The 18,501-nt window shown below is 38.9% G+C and overlaps 1 protein-coding gene across 1 annotated transcript in view; it reads left to right on the top strand.

Moving 5' to 3' along the window:
* Positions 1–7,252: 7,252 nt before the first annotated feature.
* The window catches only part of SLC41A2 (solute carrier family 41 (magnesium transporter), member 2), a gene marked incomplete at its 3' end in the record, with an annotated part of 11,908 nt that continues 659 nt past the window's right edge, over positions 7,253–18,501 (top strand). The window contains exons 1-4 of the mRNA XM_010147510.1: positions 7,253–7,950; positions 9,880–9,987; positions 15,083–15,154; positions 15,981–16,125. Of these exons, the coding sequence (XP_010145812.1) occupies positions 7,396–7,950; positions 9,880–9,987; positions 15,083–15,154; positions 15,981–16,125 (880 nt within the window). The remainder of the gene's footprint in view (positions 7,951–9,879; positions 9,988–15,082; positions 15,155–15,980; positions 16,126–18,501) is intronic.

Raw genomic sequence — 18,501 nt, 5'->3', positions numbered from 1 at the left:
CAGGCTTTAGTGGACATCCTAAGTTACCCTCACTTTAGTAGTTCAGTAATGCTGGTAACAAGGTGAGAGCAGGTGGGAAGACCTGTTTTGGCAGCATTCCCTACATATATATACTGCCTTAAAGAGGGACTGAAACTGGAACCACAAATACTACAGTATGACTGGTAGTCACTTCAGGAGGAAAAATAAGTGTATTGTTTTCTTCTCAAATACCTTAAGATAATATCCACGAAAACCAATGCAAAGTCTGTATCCTAGTGCCCGAGTTAATAAGCATTTCATCCTCATTGGTGATGACAGTAGAAACCTGTAATCAGGATCCCAAATAGCACAGTTAGGATTTCTGCTGGTAAGTAACTTGGTTACTGTAGAACTGCATCATCTCTTGTATTTCAAATTTTCCCACCTGCTTTTGATGGGCTGGATGGGATTTGCCTGGTTTTACAACCTGAACACATTTCACAGACTTGCTACCTTGTTTCTGGCTCTGGTTTGGTGTCTTCTAGTTGAGTTGCCTTAAAAGTGCAGAGGCAAACCAAATATTTTCTGACAGCTGCTTTTCTTTTCCTTGGGGCCAAAATCAAAAGCTGCCGTCTTCAGGAAGTGGAATGCAGCAGTCTCAAACTTGTCTGAAAACAGGGCCCTTGGCTGGCAGCTCTTTTGTTGTCTTATATTCAAGAAGGCACCTGGAGGTACTTAATCTGTTTTTTCCCTTTCATTATTTTTCCTTTTGTTTCTTTTGCTATTGATTTAACCTACAGTTGATATACAACCAACACTGTTAGGCAGTTTACTGCATAATATTTTTAAAATGGTAGGTTATGCCCATATATCTGCTTTGCATGCAACGTTTGTTTATTTTCAGCATGTTTTCCAGTCTTTAATACCAAACATGAAGTTTCTGGTATAAACAATCTTAGCCCAGTGCACCACCTTGGGTTCCGGTTTCTACAAAGTGGTTAATGGCAATACTGTCTGTTTGTTTAGTCTCTGTATGTGCCGAGTTGTTACAGTGTAGCTTTCACTTTCTGCTGTTGTGTTCACTAGAGGACAACGATGTAAACAAGTGGCTGCAGCTGTGGTAAGGATGCCAGTGCCATACCGGGGACTTCCCGATATGCAGGACACAGTAGTGGAGAAGAGGCCGTGCAGATCCCTGCATCACCTGTGAACTTAGTCCACAAACACCTCACATTTCAAACTTCACAGGATCTCAGGATTGCTGAGGTTGGAAGGGTTCTCTGGAAATAGTCTAGTCAACCACCTCTGCTCAGTGCAGCGTCAAGTAGAGCAGGTTGCTTAGGGCCATGTCCATTTGGGTTCAAATATCACCAAGGATGGAGAGTCTATAACCTGTTTGGACCAGTGTCCAACCACCCTCAGGGTAAACCCAAGCTTTTTCTTATATTTATAGAATCATAGAATCATAGAATCACTGGGTTGGAAAAGACCTTAGAGATCATCCAGTCCAACCGTATCTGTCCACCACTAAACCATATCTTTCAGCACCTCATCCACCCGTCTCTTAAACACATCCAGGGATGGTGACTCCACCACCTCCCTGGGCAGCCTGTTCCAGTGTGTGATAACCCTTTCAGTGAAGAACTTCTTCCTTACATCCAATCTAAACCTCCCCTGGCGCAGCTTGAGTCCATTCCCCCTCGTCCGATCATCTGTCATTAGGGAGAAGAGACCAACACCCACTTCTCCACAACCTCCTTTCAGGTAGTTGTAGGCAGTGATCAGGTCTCCTCTCAGCCTCCTCTTCTCAAGGCTAAACAAGCCCAGTTCCCTCAGTCACTCCAAATTAAATGGAATTTCCTGTGTTTCAGTTCATGCCTGCTACCTCTCATCCTTTCACTGAATAGATCTTGGCTTCATCTTTTAAGCCAGGAAAGAATCCAGCTTCATCTTTGCTTATTGTGGCAAAATATTAAAGCTCAGTATTTAATTAATGTTTCATATTACTTTCCTGAGTATCCCTTCCCGAGGCTAGTTCTCATACTGAGGGGTGCTTCTCAGGCGGTCGTGTTTAAGCTCTTGTGTTTCATTGTAGACTACTTAGGAGTGAAATGCTTCATCTTTTAAGCCAGGAAAGAATCCAGCTTCATCTTTGCTTATTGTGGCAAAATATTAAAGCTCAGTATTTAATTAATGTTTCATATTACTTTCCTGAGTATCCCTTCCCGAGGCTAGTTCTCATACTGAGGGGTGCTTCTCAGGCGGTCGTGTTTAAGCTCTTGTGTTTCATTGTAGACTACTTAGGAGTGAAGGGGGGTGAAGTAGGGGTTACTCTTGTTTTAAAAGATTACCTGTAAAAATGTTTGTAGCTTTTATGAAAAATGGCGTTTGACTATAGTGTGATTAGATTTAGATCCTGTGAAAGCCCTCAGTATTATTTAGATAAGTGTTATCTTCTGGTTTTGCTAGTTAAACTCTGAAAGACTTTAATTTTCCTAGACTTAGGCTTAGATAAATATTTGTTTTAGCCTGTCATTATGTTGACTCCACAGAAGTTTCGTACTGGCTGATTCACAACTTTTCCCCCTTCCCCTTTTTTGAAGGTACTTAAAGAAGCATGGTGATTTAATTACTAATTGTTTTCATCCTTTAAATAAATTATCATCAGTCTAATCACTAAATGATCAGATTTAGCTGTAGAATTCAGCCTCTTAATCCTGCTGGTGCTGGATGTTCTTTAAACCTTAGGAAAGTATGGAAGAGGCAGCTTCTTCCCATGCTTTGAGAACAGAATCATGAGCGTGTTTGAAACCATGTTGGCCATTTGTTTCAATAATAATGGAGATCATTCTTGCTGCCTCTTCATGAACAGTTACATTTCCCTTGTCATCATCATCTTCCTCAGATGAATGAAGACCGGTCAAGCCAAGCAAAGGTGAAGGATGGAAAAAATGTGACAATGGTCAAGTGTTCAGTTTCATAGCTGAAGTGTCTTTCTAAAGAAGATTTTTCTAAAGCATTTCCATTTCCAAAAGTCATCATCTCTTCCAACTTATGGTCCTGTCTAATTTCCACATCATCTGCTCCTTCCTGTCCATTTTCCACATTGTATATACTGTCTGTGTGTATTTTTTAAACTGCTGTATGAATTGATTGTATTAATTGTTATGGGGAAAATTGGTTTGTTACCTGTCGGATTGCTGAGCGTCTCACTTTCCAAGAACACGCCTTCAGCAAACAGCAAGGTTTGGCCGTATTTCCTATTTGCTTCTGTGTGCAGGACTATGTGTTTATGCTTGTGTATGTTTGCAGGACTGAGAAGGAGGTGAATAGTACACGGTGATTGTTACGGGTTATAAAATATGTGAAGGAAAAGAAAGTATTAAAAGGAGCTATTTAGGAAACAATAAGGAAGTGGAAATTATGTTCACAGTCAGGACATAGCTTATTATTTTGCTTGCAGGCACAAAGGCAAGGTGTCCTTTCATTTCATATATAACATGCCAGGTAGGTTCAATCTGAGGCTGCTTCCTGGCTTCTTAAAGGATCTTTGTCATTCTCTTTTCCTTTTTTTTAGTACTTCACCTTTCTCTGCAACTTCCTGATTATACGGCAAGAAACTAGGTTCAGCTGTCTTCTCTTCCTACAGAAAGTGGGGACAGGATTTTTGAGATTTTTACCCCTTTTTCTTCATATGAGTTACTCGGGAAGAGCTTGAGTTAGCTGGCTATATCTTTTCTAGACAACACAATAAAATCAGCATTGTTCTTCTCAATGATAAAGCTTCTTAGGGAGTTTTTGTCCCTGAGATCATACTGTTCCTTAGATGGTTTGCTGTATTTTATAGGTACAAAAGAACCTGTAAAAGTACAGCAATATTAGCATCCCATAACTCGGGATAAAATTATTGCATCAGCTGACACTTGGAAAATTACCTTTGTTGGAGCAGGTTTTGAGAGATGAATAGTTACATTCAGAAGGCTTCATAGTTATCTCCTCTCTGTGTGCTCTGAGGAAGTAATTACTCTTCACTGTATAGTGTATTTTTCAGTTTGATGTCTTGAATTCTCATTTTTCAGCATTTATCATCAGCTCACTTTTTGTCATTCCAAGTCTCTTTGGTAGGAAAAACTTAAATGGCTGTCATCCAAACTACTTTGTACTATTTCAACTGTAAGCCGTCCATGCCAAGCTCTTCATCCCTTTCTAACTTGCTAGTTGACCAAGTTCTTTTTCTGTTCCTCCTTTTTTTTTTAGTGCCATTTTAATTTCTTAACACTTTCTCATATTAAATGAAATCACAATCTTCCCAAAAGATTTTTTAATTGAAAATAAAATATATAGTAAAAGCTTAGAAGGAAAAAATTCCATATGTTAGAAAAATATGGATAATTAACCCAAATGGTTTTGGCCAGGGTTCCAGCCCAGTGAATAATTTCCATGAGTCACTGGTCTAGCACTTGGGTGATGTGACTGCAGGACATATTGGAAAAACCACAGTGAGAGCCAGGCTCTGCCTTGTTAAAGTTACTGGGAAATTTTCTCAATGTACTTCCTTGTGAGTGAAAGAAAATCCTTCATTTGTTAGTGCTCCACCACTCCTCAAAAAAAACCCTACAGTGAGCTGTGGATCTAAGCGTGTGTCTTTCATCACAGACACTTTTAGATCTTAATTCTACATCCCATTCTTGAATTCTGTCTTTAAGTTTCTGTAATTGAGATGTTTCTTGTGACCCACCGAAACTCAGCCGGCTGAAGTGATCCAAAGCTTTTCTATCTGCAGGCTTCGTATGCAGTGGGTTGCTTTCCATCATCATAAATTAGTCAGCAGCCCTCAGCATCCTCGGCTGTACCCTTCCTGAAATTCTAATTTTCTTCAACTTCCATGGACTTCTCTTGTATTCCTCTTAGTCCTCCTATAAAGGTCTTTGCTGTTGTCATAGAAGGTGATGATAGTTTGCTGGGTTAATGATACATCTGCTTCTGCTTGTCTTTTTTCATGCACGATTTCTTTTCTTTTACTTAGTTAATGCCGCATTTGGGCCAGGAGGAAACAAAATTGCCTCTTTTTATTCTTTCTGTAGCACTTAACAGAGCACTATTTTGGCCTGTGGTTAGAGCTCCTCTGGGATAGCAGCAAATGTTGTTTTGTTACTCCTAATTAAAGTGTGTGGAAACCAGAACTGAGGCCTAGGAGTGCTTACGCGCTTCTGCTAAAAGCACAATCTGGTCTTGCAGGAATGTCGGTTACTTAAATTCCTCTGCTGGTCTTGTGGAAGAAAGATTGCTTTTTCTCACAGAACTTGTCTTCTTGCTAAATCAAGCAGTGAACCAATTGTAATTTTTTTAATATTCATTTCTTGGTTAGAGGTCCCTTGAATAAAGACATTGATAGAGGAAAATTTTCATGTTGAATCGGCGTCGTCTCTTCACTCACAAAACCAAAACAGGTAAATCTGTGACCCACAGGAGTTTTGAAGTGGACTTGCTGTGGCCGTATCTGAGTACATTATCCTAACTGATGTTTGAAGATGCCTTACAGCAAGGACACAGGTTTGCATCTCTTCTAAGGCCGTTAGCTACTAAAAGATTTGACATCTCTGCTGTCTGTCAGATCGGTCTGAAATTGCCCCAGAAATACTGGATGATTTAAAACCACAGAAACAGAGGGAGGGGAAGTACAGGGATCATAACATGAGTGATGTGATCTTAGGCGCCTCGTTTTCTTACGAAAAATAGATTAACAATCCTGTAACCCTAAACTATTTTTACTTCTGCAGTCTGTAAAAATATGTTTTCCCAACTTTGCACAGATACAGTGTCTTGAGCTTGTGGTATTGTGTTATCCCGCGCCATGCTGGTGTGCTCTGCCTGACCTTTATTTCTGTTTATGCCAATCTTTTACCTGTATTCATGGAGTCTAGTAATAAATACCCAAGTCAACAGAGCTTCAAGTCAAATAAAAACTCTCCTTCTTATAGTAAATTACTCTGATTATCACAACATGGAAACTGAAGAAGAGGAAGGTAAAGTGGCTTCTGATGGAGGAAATGACGAATGACTTGAGGCTGCCAGTATATAATTACGGAAATTTCCAAGTAGAAATAAATAAATGCACATTAAATGACATTAAACATAAAAGCTATATTGTATTTTCATGATTTGCAGAAAGCAAAGCAAGCTGACCACATCGAGTGTTAATATTGATCAAATAGTTACATTTTAGGGGTCACTAGACAGCAGAATAACCTGTTATTCAGGAAATATCTGCAACGTACAACTCATGCTGAATTAAATTAAAATCAGATTTGTAATATCTTTATTTTAATTATCCTAACTCCTATATTTTTTTCTAATCTTAATTAAATTTTAATATGAATATAGTACTGCAGGTTTATTTTAAAATTAGACTAATTTAAACTATTTTAGGGTAATTGGTCTGAATTTCTTTACTGTGCCCTTTCTTTGATACTGTAGTGTTTTGTGAAAAGATGTCCAGTTTTATTATGTATATACTAGATCTTTAACATAATTTTTATGCTTGCTTCAGAGAAAATTCCGTTACTAAATTAGCATGCTTTTGAACTGCACATGTCAATATCGGTTTGTTATCTTTTTACGGGGATAGAAGGCAAGGACTGTCAACACATAAGGCCTTTGCCGCCAAGAATATTGCTTTGGGCTTACCACTCTGACTGTTTTGAATGTTGTTTTGTTTTCCCTTGTTTTGTCTGTGCTCCTTGCCATCAGCATAGAGTGGGAGGGACAAGTGTGGCACCGCAGTGCATCATGTGGGTTCCATTTGTCCATCCCCTTGCACCTTGCAGAAATAGGTTCTGTGTGGACCTACTGCTTTCAAGGCCACTAAAAGTCCAGGGCTACTCACAGTATCTGCCCAAAGACTTTGACTTCCTGGGCTCCCAAAACCTGGAGACTTTTACTTTCAGGGCTCTAAAAAGGCAGAGGGTAGGCCCTCACCAATTCGCTTACAGCCCACGCTGCCATCTCTTTCTTTCGCTGGAGAGTACACCAGTTTGTGAAACTTCCTCACCCACCAACCTTCCCTTTTTTACCTTCTAATTTCTTTCAACTTAGGCTGTTGAATGTTGGAGGAGATTGACATTGCTACAAATACTTGCTTTGGAAAGATACTGGGTGATCTGAAAAATTAAAACCAGTGTCTTGTGTCTTCTGTAGAGTTAAAATATTTTAAAGCTTGAATATGTACTTTTTACTTTTTTGCAGATCCAGTCTTGCTTATGGAATTGTTGAAGATCTGAGATCAATGAGAAAACATTTTTGCATGCAAGAAAAGATCATTTTGGTTTATCTGTTTTAAAATCATCAAGTGTGGCACTTGATGACTCATCTACAAGATTTCTTCACTGACGTCTGAAGAACAAAGTGCTTTTCAACCTGTCCTTCTGTAGCACTATGACTAACTGTAAAGGCAGATCTACCGTCTCCAAAACAAACAGCAGAGTTCGTGACAGGGAAGGTTTTGTAAACTGGACCATAAATCTTAATACCATTCAGTCCGATAAATTTTTGAGACTGCTTTTGAGTATGGTTCCTGTTGTTTACCAAATAAACCAGGATGAAAGACACAAAAAAGCGAATGGTGTCTGGCAAGATGGATTACAACAGGCAGGACACAATTTTAATGTTAGGTCTGAACAACACACAGAGTACCATCACTTCTTGGAACCAGGTTTTCATGGTAGTAATGGACACAGCCCCTCTAGCTGTAGCCCTAAATATGATGATTTCACCAGTTACAATTACTGTGATGGAATGGACGCTTCAGAAACAGATGCCATGTTGCAGGAAGACAACCTATCCAGTGACAGTAATGAAGATATCATTGTGGAAGGGAGTAGAAAACAACCCAAAGAATCTAGTAGTATTATGGCATTACAGATACTCGTACCATTTTTGCTAGCAGGATTTGGAACAGTTTCTGCTGGCATGGTTTTGGATATTGTACAGGTCGGTATTTGCTTTGGAAGGTGTGTGTTTTTAACAGGTAGTCTGTGGGGTTTATAATTCTATTATGGGATTTTGTAGGTGTTTACAATATTGAGAAGTAATTAGGTCTGTGTATGGTTCTGCTACTGTAAACTCCTTTTCCCAAAACCTCATGTGAAACAGTTCCAATGTTTAATTTGGAGTCATTTGAGTCTTGGTAAGTGTTGCCTCTTAGCCACAGTGAGCTAGTGAGTAAAACTGTTACCTTCTGCTTTAACTAAGAATATTGACACTAGTAAATGTATACGTGGTCAGGTGGAAGTTGTAATTAACTGTGATGCCACAATACATAGGAGTTAAAAAAGATTAGAAGAATTTATTGCATTATTTCATCTCCTTGTGTGCTTCAAGTCTATGCAATTTCTGAAATACTGTGTAGACTTGGTCCATGATAATGCATGTGGTATATGAAAATGTGTATTATGTTAGTATGTTCTACAAAATTCATACGATTGAGAGCTTTTTTGAATATTTAGGTGAATATTCAGTCAGTAAGTGACTTTTTTAATATGACATTAGGTATACTGAACACTCAGAATTACAGACGTGAATGGTGTATAGGGCTGCAAAGTCATGCCCACCTTGAAATATAATTGTAGTAGGTCCAGAGAAGCCAGATTATCTTGGTTTGTGGTTGCAGATTTAACTGGTAATATTTATTCAGGGTTAAGGTAAAATAGAGCTTTCTCTATATTTTAAGATTTAAGTTTAATAATATTTCTAAAACCTGCTTCTGGAGTATTATATCACTGAGATGCTACTGATACGGAGCATTTTTAGGACTGGTTTCTATCTTAACACGGTTGTAGATGTCAGTGGCATTTCAATGGAGTTAAAAGTAACAGTTGCCTATGAAATTATTCTTTGTGCAGTGATATTTAAAGAAAAATCAGTAGAAAGTATTGGTTAGTAAAGGTTTATTGGACTAGCGTGTTTTCTTGCCTTTTTGTATTTTGAAGGCTATATTTACTTTTATTTCCTACCTAATCTATGTTTTTTAAAAGAATGAAATTTCTTATAAATAAAAACCTCATGGAATCTCTCTTCCTGTATGTGTAGATTCATGAAAAATACTAAATAACCACAGTATTCACACTGAAAGACAGTAGAGAATCTGGTTCTTGTTCTGCTTTATTTCATTTAGCTTTAAGGTTTTCCTTAGATACACTTAAAGAGATTATACAGTTAATTTAAAGAGGAGTAAGAGAGGGGGGACCATCTTTGTCACTCAAAATTTTGAGGGAGTAAAGGAAGCTTGGACTTTCATTAGTTGCAATGAAAAGACTCTTCTATACATCAAGAAAAATAAAAATTGGCATGCAAACGTTACTGCTTCCTTGCATGGTTTTACGTCAATCTTGTGCTTTGCTCATTTACATCTTACCAATTTATTCTTTGTACAGATTCTTCGTTTGTGTTCTGTTAATATATAATTTACTTCATGTTGCAGCATAATGATCAGCCAAAAGAGGCAGTTGTGCCTACTGCCACTATGGGCTTCCAAGCCAACACAGCTGAAAGGGAAAAGATGAAAATATTATTGCAAATTAAGAGCAGAATTCAAGAGCAGTCATAGCGCCTGGTACTATTTTAAAGTCATTGAAAAACCCCCTTCAAATTAATGACAACTTTTTTTTAACTAGGTTTCTTTTAGGGCTAAGTTTTGTCTCTCTTACTTTTAATATTCTAATTTTTGAAGTAGTAATATGCAGTCATAAATCTATTTTATCTAGATAGATAACAGTTCTGGCCTTAGACTTTTAGGTCTAATATAGGAATACTGATTTTTAGAGGTTTAAGTTACGAGTTACAGAATTTTTTGAATGCTTTTCAGATGGGCTAGAGAATTTTTCAATTGATTTTTTTCTTTCCCACTATATCTTTAAATAGCACTGGGATGTGTTCAAGAATGTTACTGAAGTTTTTATCTTGGTTCCTGCACTTCTTGGTCTCAAAGGAAATTTGGAAATGACTTTGGCATCCCGGCTGTCAACTGCTGTGAGTAACTTTGTCTTCCCCTTCTCTCTTCAGATACATATTGTAAATATTTCAAAAAGAAAACAAATCTTTGGAACACAAGTGGTTTACGTTTGTGGCTTCATCTGGCTGTTACGGGGGCTCTTTAGATCTGTTATTAAATTGGCAAAGTTAAAAAGGTGACCCTCTTCTAATCTCCACACATCAAAATTTTACTTCTTTGGTCTCTTCTGTGTCATCATTCACGACAGATAATATCGATTTTTGAGATTTACATGTATATTCTGTAGGGCTGATAGATCTATCTGGCCTTGGTGAAGTTTGAACATTGTGAACACATTTTGCTAAAGTACATTTGTGTGGCACCAGAAATGAAGCATTGCTCCCATTGCTACTCCAGACCTTTGTTGAACAAACTAAGAAACTCTTTTGTAGCTTTCTGGCTAAATAATTCTATTCCTTTTGTTGTGGTGGTCGTGGTGGTGGTTTTTTTGGGTATGCTTTGTGTGTGTGTGTGTGTGAACACTAACATAGTATGACTAGGTTTTATTTATGTCTTCTTTCTTAAGTATTTGTCATAGTTCTTTTTTGTATCTCAGGAGATATTCCATCCTTTGTTTTTTTAGCCTCAGCAAGCCATATTACTTTGCCATGTATCTTTTCCCTGTGTGTGGATAACTATTGTGAACAGAATGTTCTAATAAAGTGGGCAGTTTCTGGTACCTGAGCTGGGTGTATCTGTACGACACTGCCTTATGCGGCACTTCTCCTTTGTAAGACAATCTGTCTGTTTTCCAGCAAGGCCCACTCTCTCTGCCTGTTCCTGCTTGAATGAATCTTTCTAAAAACTGTTTGGTCAAAGGTGAGGCCTCACTATGGTTTTGTAGAGCAGCACTTCCTTCTTCTCTCAGAAATTGCTCTTGAACTTTCTAAGTTCCTATGTGCTGATTTTCCTAGCAGTGTCAGATTTAGACCTTAGCCAATTTGTGATCAATGACTGTCCTAGTATTCCTCCTTTTGTGTTACTTCCAGCTGCCACTCCCATCTTCTGGCAGCAATGTGGTTAGTCCGTAAGTGCATGACCTTGCATTTCTACTCTTGAATTTAATCTGTTTTCATTGCTGGAATCCTCAAGGTCACCAGTTTTTGTATAATATTACAATGCTTTATATTAACAAGGGCTTCCAGTTTTTTGTCATTAATAAATTTCATTGCCAGATTATATTGAGTTTTTGCCCAAATGCACACAGTGATGGACATAGGACTGCTAAGGCTATGAAGGTTTGTGTCATACCCATTATAGAAATTGGTTACTTTTGCCCTATGTCCATTCTTTAATAAATAAGAATTGGCATGTTTCGTTCCTTCTTTCTGAACTGCAGCCTTAGCTATTCAGTCTTGTTTTCTGGTTGATTTTATTGCTCTACTTTTCTGTGTATTACTTCTGTTAACAGCCCGCTCTGAGAGGGCTTAGCTTGAGTAGTGTTGCCAGTGCCACTTTACCGCTATCATTAAGTCTCACCAAGACAGAAATCACCTGATCCTTTAGAGATTTTTATTCACGCATGCCATGAAGGCTTCCTCTCACCCCAGAAATTGTCATATGTCTGTCTTGGCCAAATCAGGTTAGCCAGCTCTGGTCACGTCCTTCCACCATGAAGGATAATTAACTAGCCAAGAAGTAGTCAGTGAAGTATACATTTCTCTAGGCAGTGCTCTGTGGCCTTACCTGATGTCACAGTCACAGCACCACTGGCATCGAGCTATTTCCCAGCTTTGCATTAAGAGATGTGGGATTTTTTGTTATTTGTTTGTTTTCTGATGGCTCCTATTTCCTTGTGTGACCGGTTTTCCTCAGGAATCATGACAGACCGGACTAAGTCACACAGGTGATTGAAATACTTTCTGCCACTTCCTTAGTCATATTGCAAGCTCACTGAACACCCTTCACGGGCAGCAGGTAGAGGCGTGACATGGTTTGGTGAACGTTCTCTCTTTTGCCAGTGGTGACTCTAATTTGTTCTAGCTGGTGAAGAGCTCAGTGTTGTAGGGTCTGTGTATGCACAACTGCACAACACAGTGGAGGCTTAAGGGAACAATACTGTACAAAATAAGAACAGTATGGATCATTCACTATCAGGAAATGCTAACAAGACTATAGTTAGTTTTTATATGTGAAAAAACCAGAAAAAATATAGCTTTTATCTTGCAGAGAACCTTCCAACTTTCTCTTATGTGTATTTTTTTATGCTCAACATCAGTTGCAATGGGCACAGCTCTGCAAGCTGGCGAATAGCCAGCCACATCCCCCAGAGTGCTACTGTGGCAGCAAACAAATACACAAGAACTCAGTAATGTGTCTAATAGTTAGTTTAAAAACAAAAACAAAAACCCTATGGAAATCTATGTTACATGTAATTTGTTACAGGTGACAACTTGGGTTTAGTTGCCATATACGTACTTAAACTCCCGCACTGATGCCTTGATAGCTCTGCTTCCCTCAGGTTTTAAAAAAAGGTGCTGTATCATCCCTTAATGGAGAGTTTAATCAAAAAGCTTCCTACTGGACCTTTAATTTACATGCCATTTCTCTCAGATCTCTGTGAAAGAGGTTGTTCTGACCTTTGTACTCTTCACATTGATTTCATTGACCCCCTACTCTCTTTAGCCAACCAATGTTTGGTCCTGTCAACCCTCATCCTAGGTGAAAACTGCAGTGTATTAATTCAGGGCATATCTAAACAGTTTTTTGGAGGCAGCTGTATGATTAATCTTCCTTTCTCTGACCTAAACTTGCACCAGCTGGCTCCCCACCAGATACTGTCCTTACAGTAAATGCCAGACTGTGCCCTGTGAATAACTTTACTGTTGAGTGGGAAATTTCTAACACGTGTTCCACATTGGAGCTAATACATACCTTTCTTGCTCTGTTAGCTTATAATTGCATCTGAATTTGTAGACGTGTCTGTGCTGTTGGGGCTGTAAACTAGTTACCTTTACTCTGTTGTAATTATGTAGTCAGCCAAAAAGTAATGCTTACTAGCAAGTTTCTGTTATCCGTAATATATCTGGCTTCAAGTTCTGCCTGATCACCTTAATTCATCTTGTTGCCCAAATTCCTACCTAAGCAGCTTGTTACTGGTCATTCACAATTTCACATCCCCTTGAGAATCGGTCATTTCATGAAATCTGTCCCAAGACACTCTTTTCAGTCAGGGCATAGCTTGTACTCCTCTTTGTTAGTGTTAATGTCAACTGTTCTTTCTCCCTGTGCTCCTGTGCTCCTGTAACTGTGTGAGGTGTTCTCAGGTCAACTGCCCATTCCAGCACAATATTTATATTGTGTGGTTTGTGTTCTTCAGCTTTTCTCTGTAGCTTGAGTCACTCGCATTGTCTCAGCTCACACTGTTGGCTTTTCTCCCTATTCCTTTTTCTTTTTTTCTAAGTGAAAGTAAACAAACCAAACCCAACCTGACACCAAAATCCCACTCATCCAGTCATCCCTGTAAACTTCTGCAGACTCTTGTTTTGGCTGTGTGTTATCAGTTAGGCATTAGCAATGTGACTTTGCAAGCCTTTTGTTTAGGTCCATGTATTCCACAGTACCACCATAAACTTCATCTTACTTTAAGGAAATCTGCAGCTGAAAGGAGTCGCCCTGCTCTTTTTCTCCCTTCCAAACTTAAGAGCATTTGTGCGTGGTTACATGGTTGCCTGTGGTGGATCACATCATTTTGTAGAAGAGAACCCCTTTTTGCTCCCTGAAATAACCTGTTTCCATCAAACCAGCAAGCAAATTTATGTTGCCATGAGTTCATTCATGGAGATGATAGATCTGGTTCAAGAAAGAAAACATGAACATGTAGCTGATAGTAGAGAAGAACTTTGCCATTTAGGAGCATCTCACTTGTAGGCTGGATTAAGCATTTCGCAATGTTACTGTTTTAACAGGGATTTTTTGGAACTTTCTTTGAAAAACTTCTTCAAAGCAGAAAAAGAGTGAAGCTCTCCATATCCTGCCATTTCTGTTGCTTAACATATGTATTTAAGAAGGATGCAACGGAGATTCTTATCTGCACTTCCTTAGACTGAGATAAAGTGTCTTATAAGTTAGCATTTCTTATAATACTTTGTTCCTCACAAGTCACGACTATCGCAAAATGGAATAAAATGGAAAAGAAATGGAAGCAAAACCAACCGGAAAGAAATTATCAAAAGAGGAAAAAATATGCATTAAGACTTTCTGTGCCTTGAGAAGTATGTTGTATTATAAATCAGTTATCTGTGGGGAAGAAAACGCTAGATTTTATGCTCAACATGTAAAAAACTATCTCAGAAAGGAAGTTATTTTAAATATGGTCATAATGCAGTGGTGTGTATTGTTCTTCAGATCTTGTCCTCCAGCTCAAAAAACCAAGTCAAAGTAGGAAATACATTGTAAAAGAGTATGTATGTATCCTTTGTTTCATAGAATAATTTATTTGCTGTCTTTCCAGCTACAGCCTTAGGACTGGACTTGTGTCATTCACAGCATCATAAGTTTCTAGCTGCGTTGTATAAATGAAAAATTAAAAAACCACGGCATTAGATGTGGTTTCTGATCTTCTGTAAGCACTTGCAGGTTGCCTCTGCAGGCAGTTTCACTGCCATCAATTAGCACACTTGCATGAGAGTGTGTGTGTCCACACACACATTTCTACATGTTTTTCTACTGGCTCCTAGAATTTAAGGGCCGTAGAAACAAGCTCAGCCTAAAGTGACTGAGCACTGATGTTTCCCTTCCAGCCACTGATCTAATCGCTGGTGGTGCTTGGACAGGAATGGAATGTGAGGAGGCCAGTAAGCCACCTTGCACAGTAAGCTAATGTTAAACAAGTTACTATGTAAAACAGCATCAAGTTTAGCTGCTTTTGGATAGATACTCTAAGTACAATTTAAAATCAACAGCGATGCTTGCCGTGGAAAAAAGTATAGCTTGGTTTTAAGTTGCTTTCAAAATGCTTTCTTTTTTTTTGTATGAGCTGAATTACTTGTGGGTTTCTGCCTTGTCAGTGCATTTTCTCAAGTAATACAATTTTAAACCCAAATGTCTGAAATTCTTCTGTAATTTTGACAGGTAAATATTGGAAAAATGGATTCTCCCATTGAGAAGTGGAACCTAATAATTGGCAATTTGGCCTTAAAGCAGGTAACTATAATGGACTTACTGATTAACTCTTGTTAGTGAGCAAGGTTATTGAAAAGGTCCGTCACAAACAGTGGTAAGTATGGAGATGGGCAGTAGCTCAACTGCCCTGGCTCATATTTAACATACAATGTACTTCTTCTCTAAAATGATACAAGCTTATATTTATACGAAAAAGAGGTAAGGTATTCTTTCTGACTGTACCAAGGGTATTTCCTTTTTAATTTTTCTGAGAGAGGATCTGAGGACGATTAGAGAAAAATTTCAGTTTTGGCAAAACCATTTAAATTTGATCTCTCAACTGTTTTCAGTACTGTATTTGCATTGGCTTCAAAGTTTAAAGGAAGTATGTGGTGGAGCTTTTGGACAATAAACAGTATTTTAAATAGCTTGGTCATTTGGGGAATGTTTGTTCTCCAAAGCAACTCTTTCTTAAGATTAAGAATTATTTCACGTTCCTATGTTATAATACAACATGCTGAAAAAATAAGCAAAATCTTTATACTGTGACTTCACTGTTTTAAGTGGCCTTAGGAGCCTCTTCAGGCATTTCAGCTTTGGCTCCTGGTAAATCTTCATCTCTTTTCCCTGATTCTACTTCTGTTATTCTTGAGTCTCTGAAATGTTGGTAAAGCCTTTTCTGCTGGCATAAGGTTTTTCTTCTTGATCATCCAAGGTGATCATCATCTCTACAAAATGGATGAGCGCACTCCCTTTGCACCTTGTATATACATGCAGATGGGAGGAAAGAATAACAGAAAATTATTCTGTTGTCCTCCTAAGTCTATCAGTTACTTTAAGAATTGTTCACCATCTTTTTCTTTTCCAGGTTCAAGCAACAGTAGTTGGTTTTCTGGCAGCAGTGGCAGCAGTTATATTGGGCTGGATTCCAGAGGGCAAATACAGCTTTGATCATTCAATCCTTTTGTGTTCTAGCAGCGTAGCAACTGCCTTCATAGCTTCTCTTCTACAAGGTAAAACGAGTACATATGTTACTTTTCACAGTTATTTAGTTTTCTGTAGATGCTGAACGTATATTATGTATGTTCCTTTAAACTTTAAATTACATCTGCAGCACAGCTGAGAATCGGATGCCCTTTTGCAGTTTCCATACAGGTCTGCATATTGCATTCCTGTTATATTCTTTGAAAAGGTTTGATTTGTATGACCTCCTGAGCATATCTAAAACAAAAAGTATGGGGTTGAGATTTTACCTAATATGTTGAAGAACTTTTTTTCCTTTTCTTTCAATATTCTTTAATGTACAAAATATATTCTTACCACTGAACAGGTAGAATTTTTTATAATGAAGGTCAAGTGAGCCTGGGTGTTAGCTCAGCTGAATCCAAACTCCCTGGTTGTCCCTGCTGCTTCTATGTTAGTTTGTGCTCTGCTTTGTATCTGAAGTGAACAAATTGGCTTGTTATGTGAAGGATTTGGGCCAAGTTCAAGTTCCCTTCTACAAATAGTGCCAATGTCTGCCTGGGGCCATATGATGTGATGAATTTAATCTTCTCTTTCCAATTGTCAGGAAACATTTAACCATAAAAGATGGTACTTAATGGACATGAAGGGTGGGCGGGGGAAAGTACCTCCACTTGTGACATGTTCTTAATGAAAATACATAGTCAGTAGTCTTAATAATATTAAGTCAAGTAAAATGTTTACTTTCCTTTTTTTATTAATTTGATGTGCTTACTTATGTGAAAATTACAAAATTGGTAAAGTTTTGCATGGAATTAAGAGCACACGCTTTTTTTTAGTGACCACAAAGCCATTGAGTTTGATCATGAACAAAATTAAGAGCAGAGAGAGAGCAAGATAACTTGGGAATACAAGTGTGTTATTTCCACTTCTCGTAAATAGTTTGTACTTGAAGAGAAACTTTTGTTGGTACCTGGTGATGGGCCAGCACAGGAAATTACTGTCTAAGCTTCCTCCTCCTACACTTGAAACAGGTGCTTTTGAAACATTGTGATTCTACAAGATTGTTTAAGTTCTTTCTTATGACAATTTCATGGAGTGTAACTCTTTGGGCAGTTTCTCTGAAAGTGAACTCCTGATGTAGCCTACAATACAAAATATTGCTGAAATACATGAAGATTATAATACCAATTATAAAGAAGTCTTTAAAATAACATAAAAGACAGTATACACAGTTGAAGCTTTTATGTTTATTATACGATGAGAGGGAAATTACTGAGGTTATGCCAAAGAAGACTGATAGTAACAATGTAACTTTTAGTAGCCACTTCTATTCTGCAGGGAAATGGCTCTTAAAAAGTTAATGTTGCTGTTTATAGGAAAAAAAGAGAAACCAACATCCCTAGTTTTATTTTTTTAACTGTATGGCAATGAACATTTTTATATGTTGTCTTGGTTTTAATTTATGATGTAGCTTCTTGATGTTTGGTGCTAAGTCCATGACTAGAAATCCTGCACAATATCAGATGTCAAAGTATTTAATCTTATTGTTGTATTTTAGGCCCAGCCAGCAACAAAAGACTACCAGTCACTCACTCACTACTTTCCCCAGTGGGATGGGGAAGAAAAAAATATAATGAAGGGCTCGTGGGTCAAGACAAGGACAGGGAGGGATCACTCACCAGTTATGGTCATGGGCAACACAGACTCGAGTTGGGAAGAAAGATCAATTTAATAAATTACTAATCAAATTAGAGTAAGACAACAAGAGACAAAACAAAACAGATCTTAAAAACTTTCCCCCTACCCCCTTTCTTCCCAGGCTACCTCCTCCCCTCCCAGCAACACAGGGGATGGAGAACGGGGCTTCCCAGTAGTCAGTCCATGTGGGGAATGTGTGCTGGTCAGTCCATTAGACAGGCTGTCTCTGCTGCTTCTTACTCCTCGGGGGAGGATCCTCACACTCTGCCCCTGCTCCAACGTGGGGTCCTTCCCACGGGAGACAGTCCTCCATGAACTTCTCCAACCTGAGTCCTTCCCATGGGCTGCAGTTCTTCACAAACTGCTCCAGCGTGGGTCCCTCCCGTGGGATACCATCCTCCAGGAGCAGCCTGCTCCAGCACAAGCTCTCCATTGGGTCACAGCTTCCTTTGGGCACATCCCCCTGCTCCGGCGTGGGGCCCTCCCCGGGCTGCAGGGGGGTCTCTGCTCCCCCATGACCCTCCATGGCAGCAGGGCACAGCCTGCCCTCTCACCAGGGGCTGATGGGGAACCTCTGCTCCAGCCACCTCCTCCCGCCTTTCCACACTGGCCGGGGTGTCTGCCTGGTTGTGTCTCACATCTCACCAATCACTCTGCTTCTGCTGCTGTTTCTGTGTTTTCCCCTCTTAAATATGTCAATCACAGAGGTGCTGACTGGCTCACAC

The sequence above is a fragment of the Eurypyga helias genome, unplaced genomic scaffold, assembly GCF_000690775.1.
Source record: "Eurypyga helias isolate BGI_N326 unplaced genomic scaffold, ASM69077v1 scaffold2752, whole genome shotgun sequence".
Classification (NCBI taxonomy): domain Eukaryota; kingdom Metazoa; phylum Chordata; class Aves; order Eurypygiformes; family Eurypygidae; genus Eurypyga; species Eurypyga helias.
This window is presented reverse-complemented; position numbering and strand designations above follow the sequence as displayed.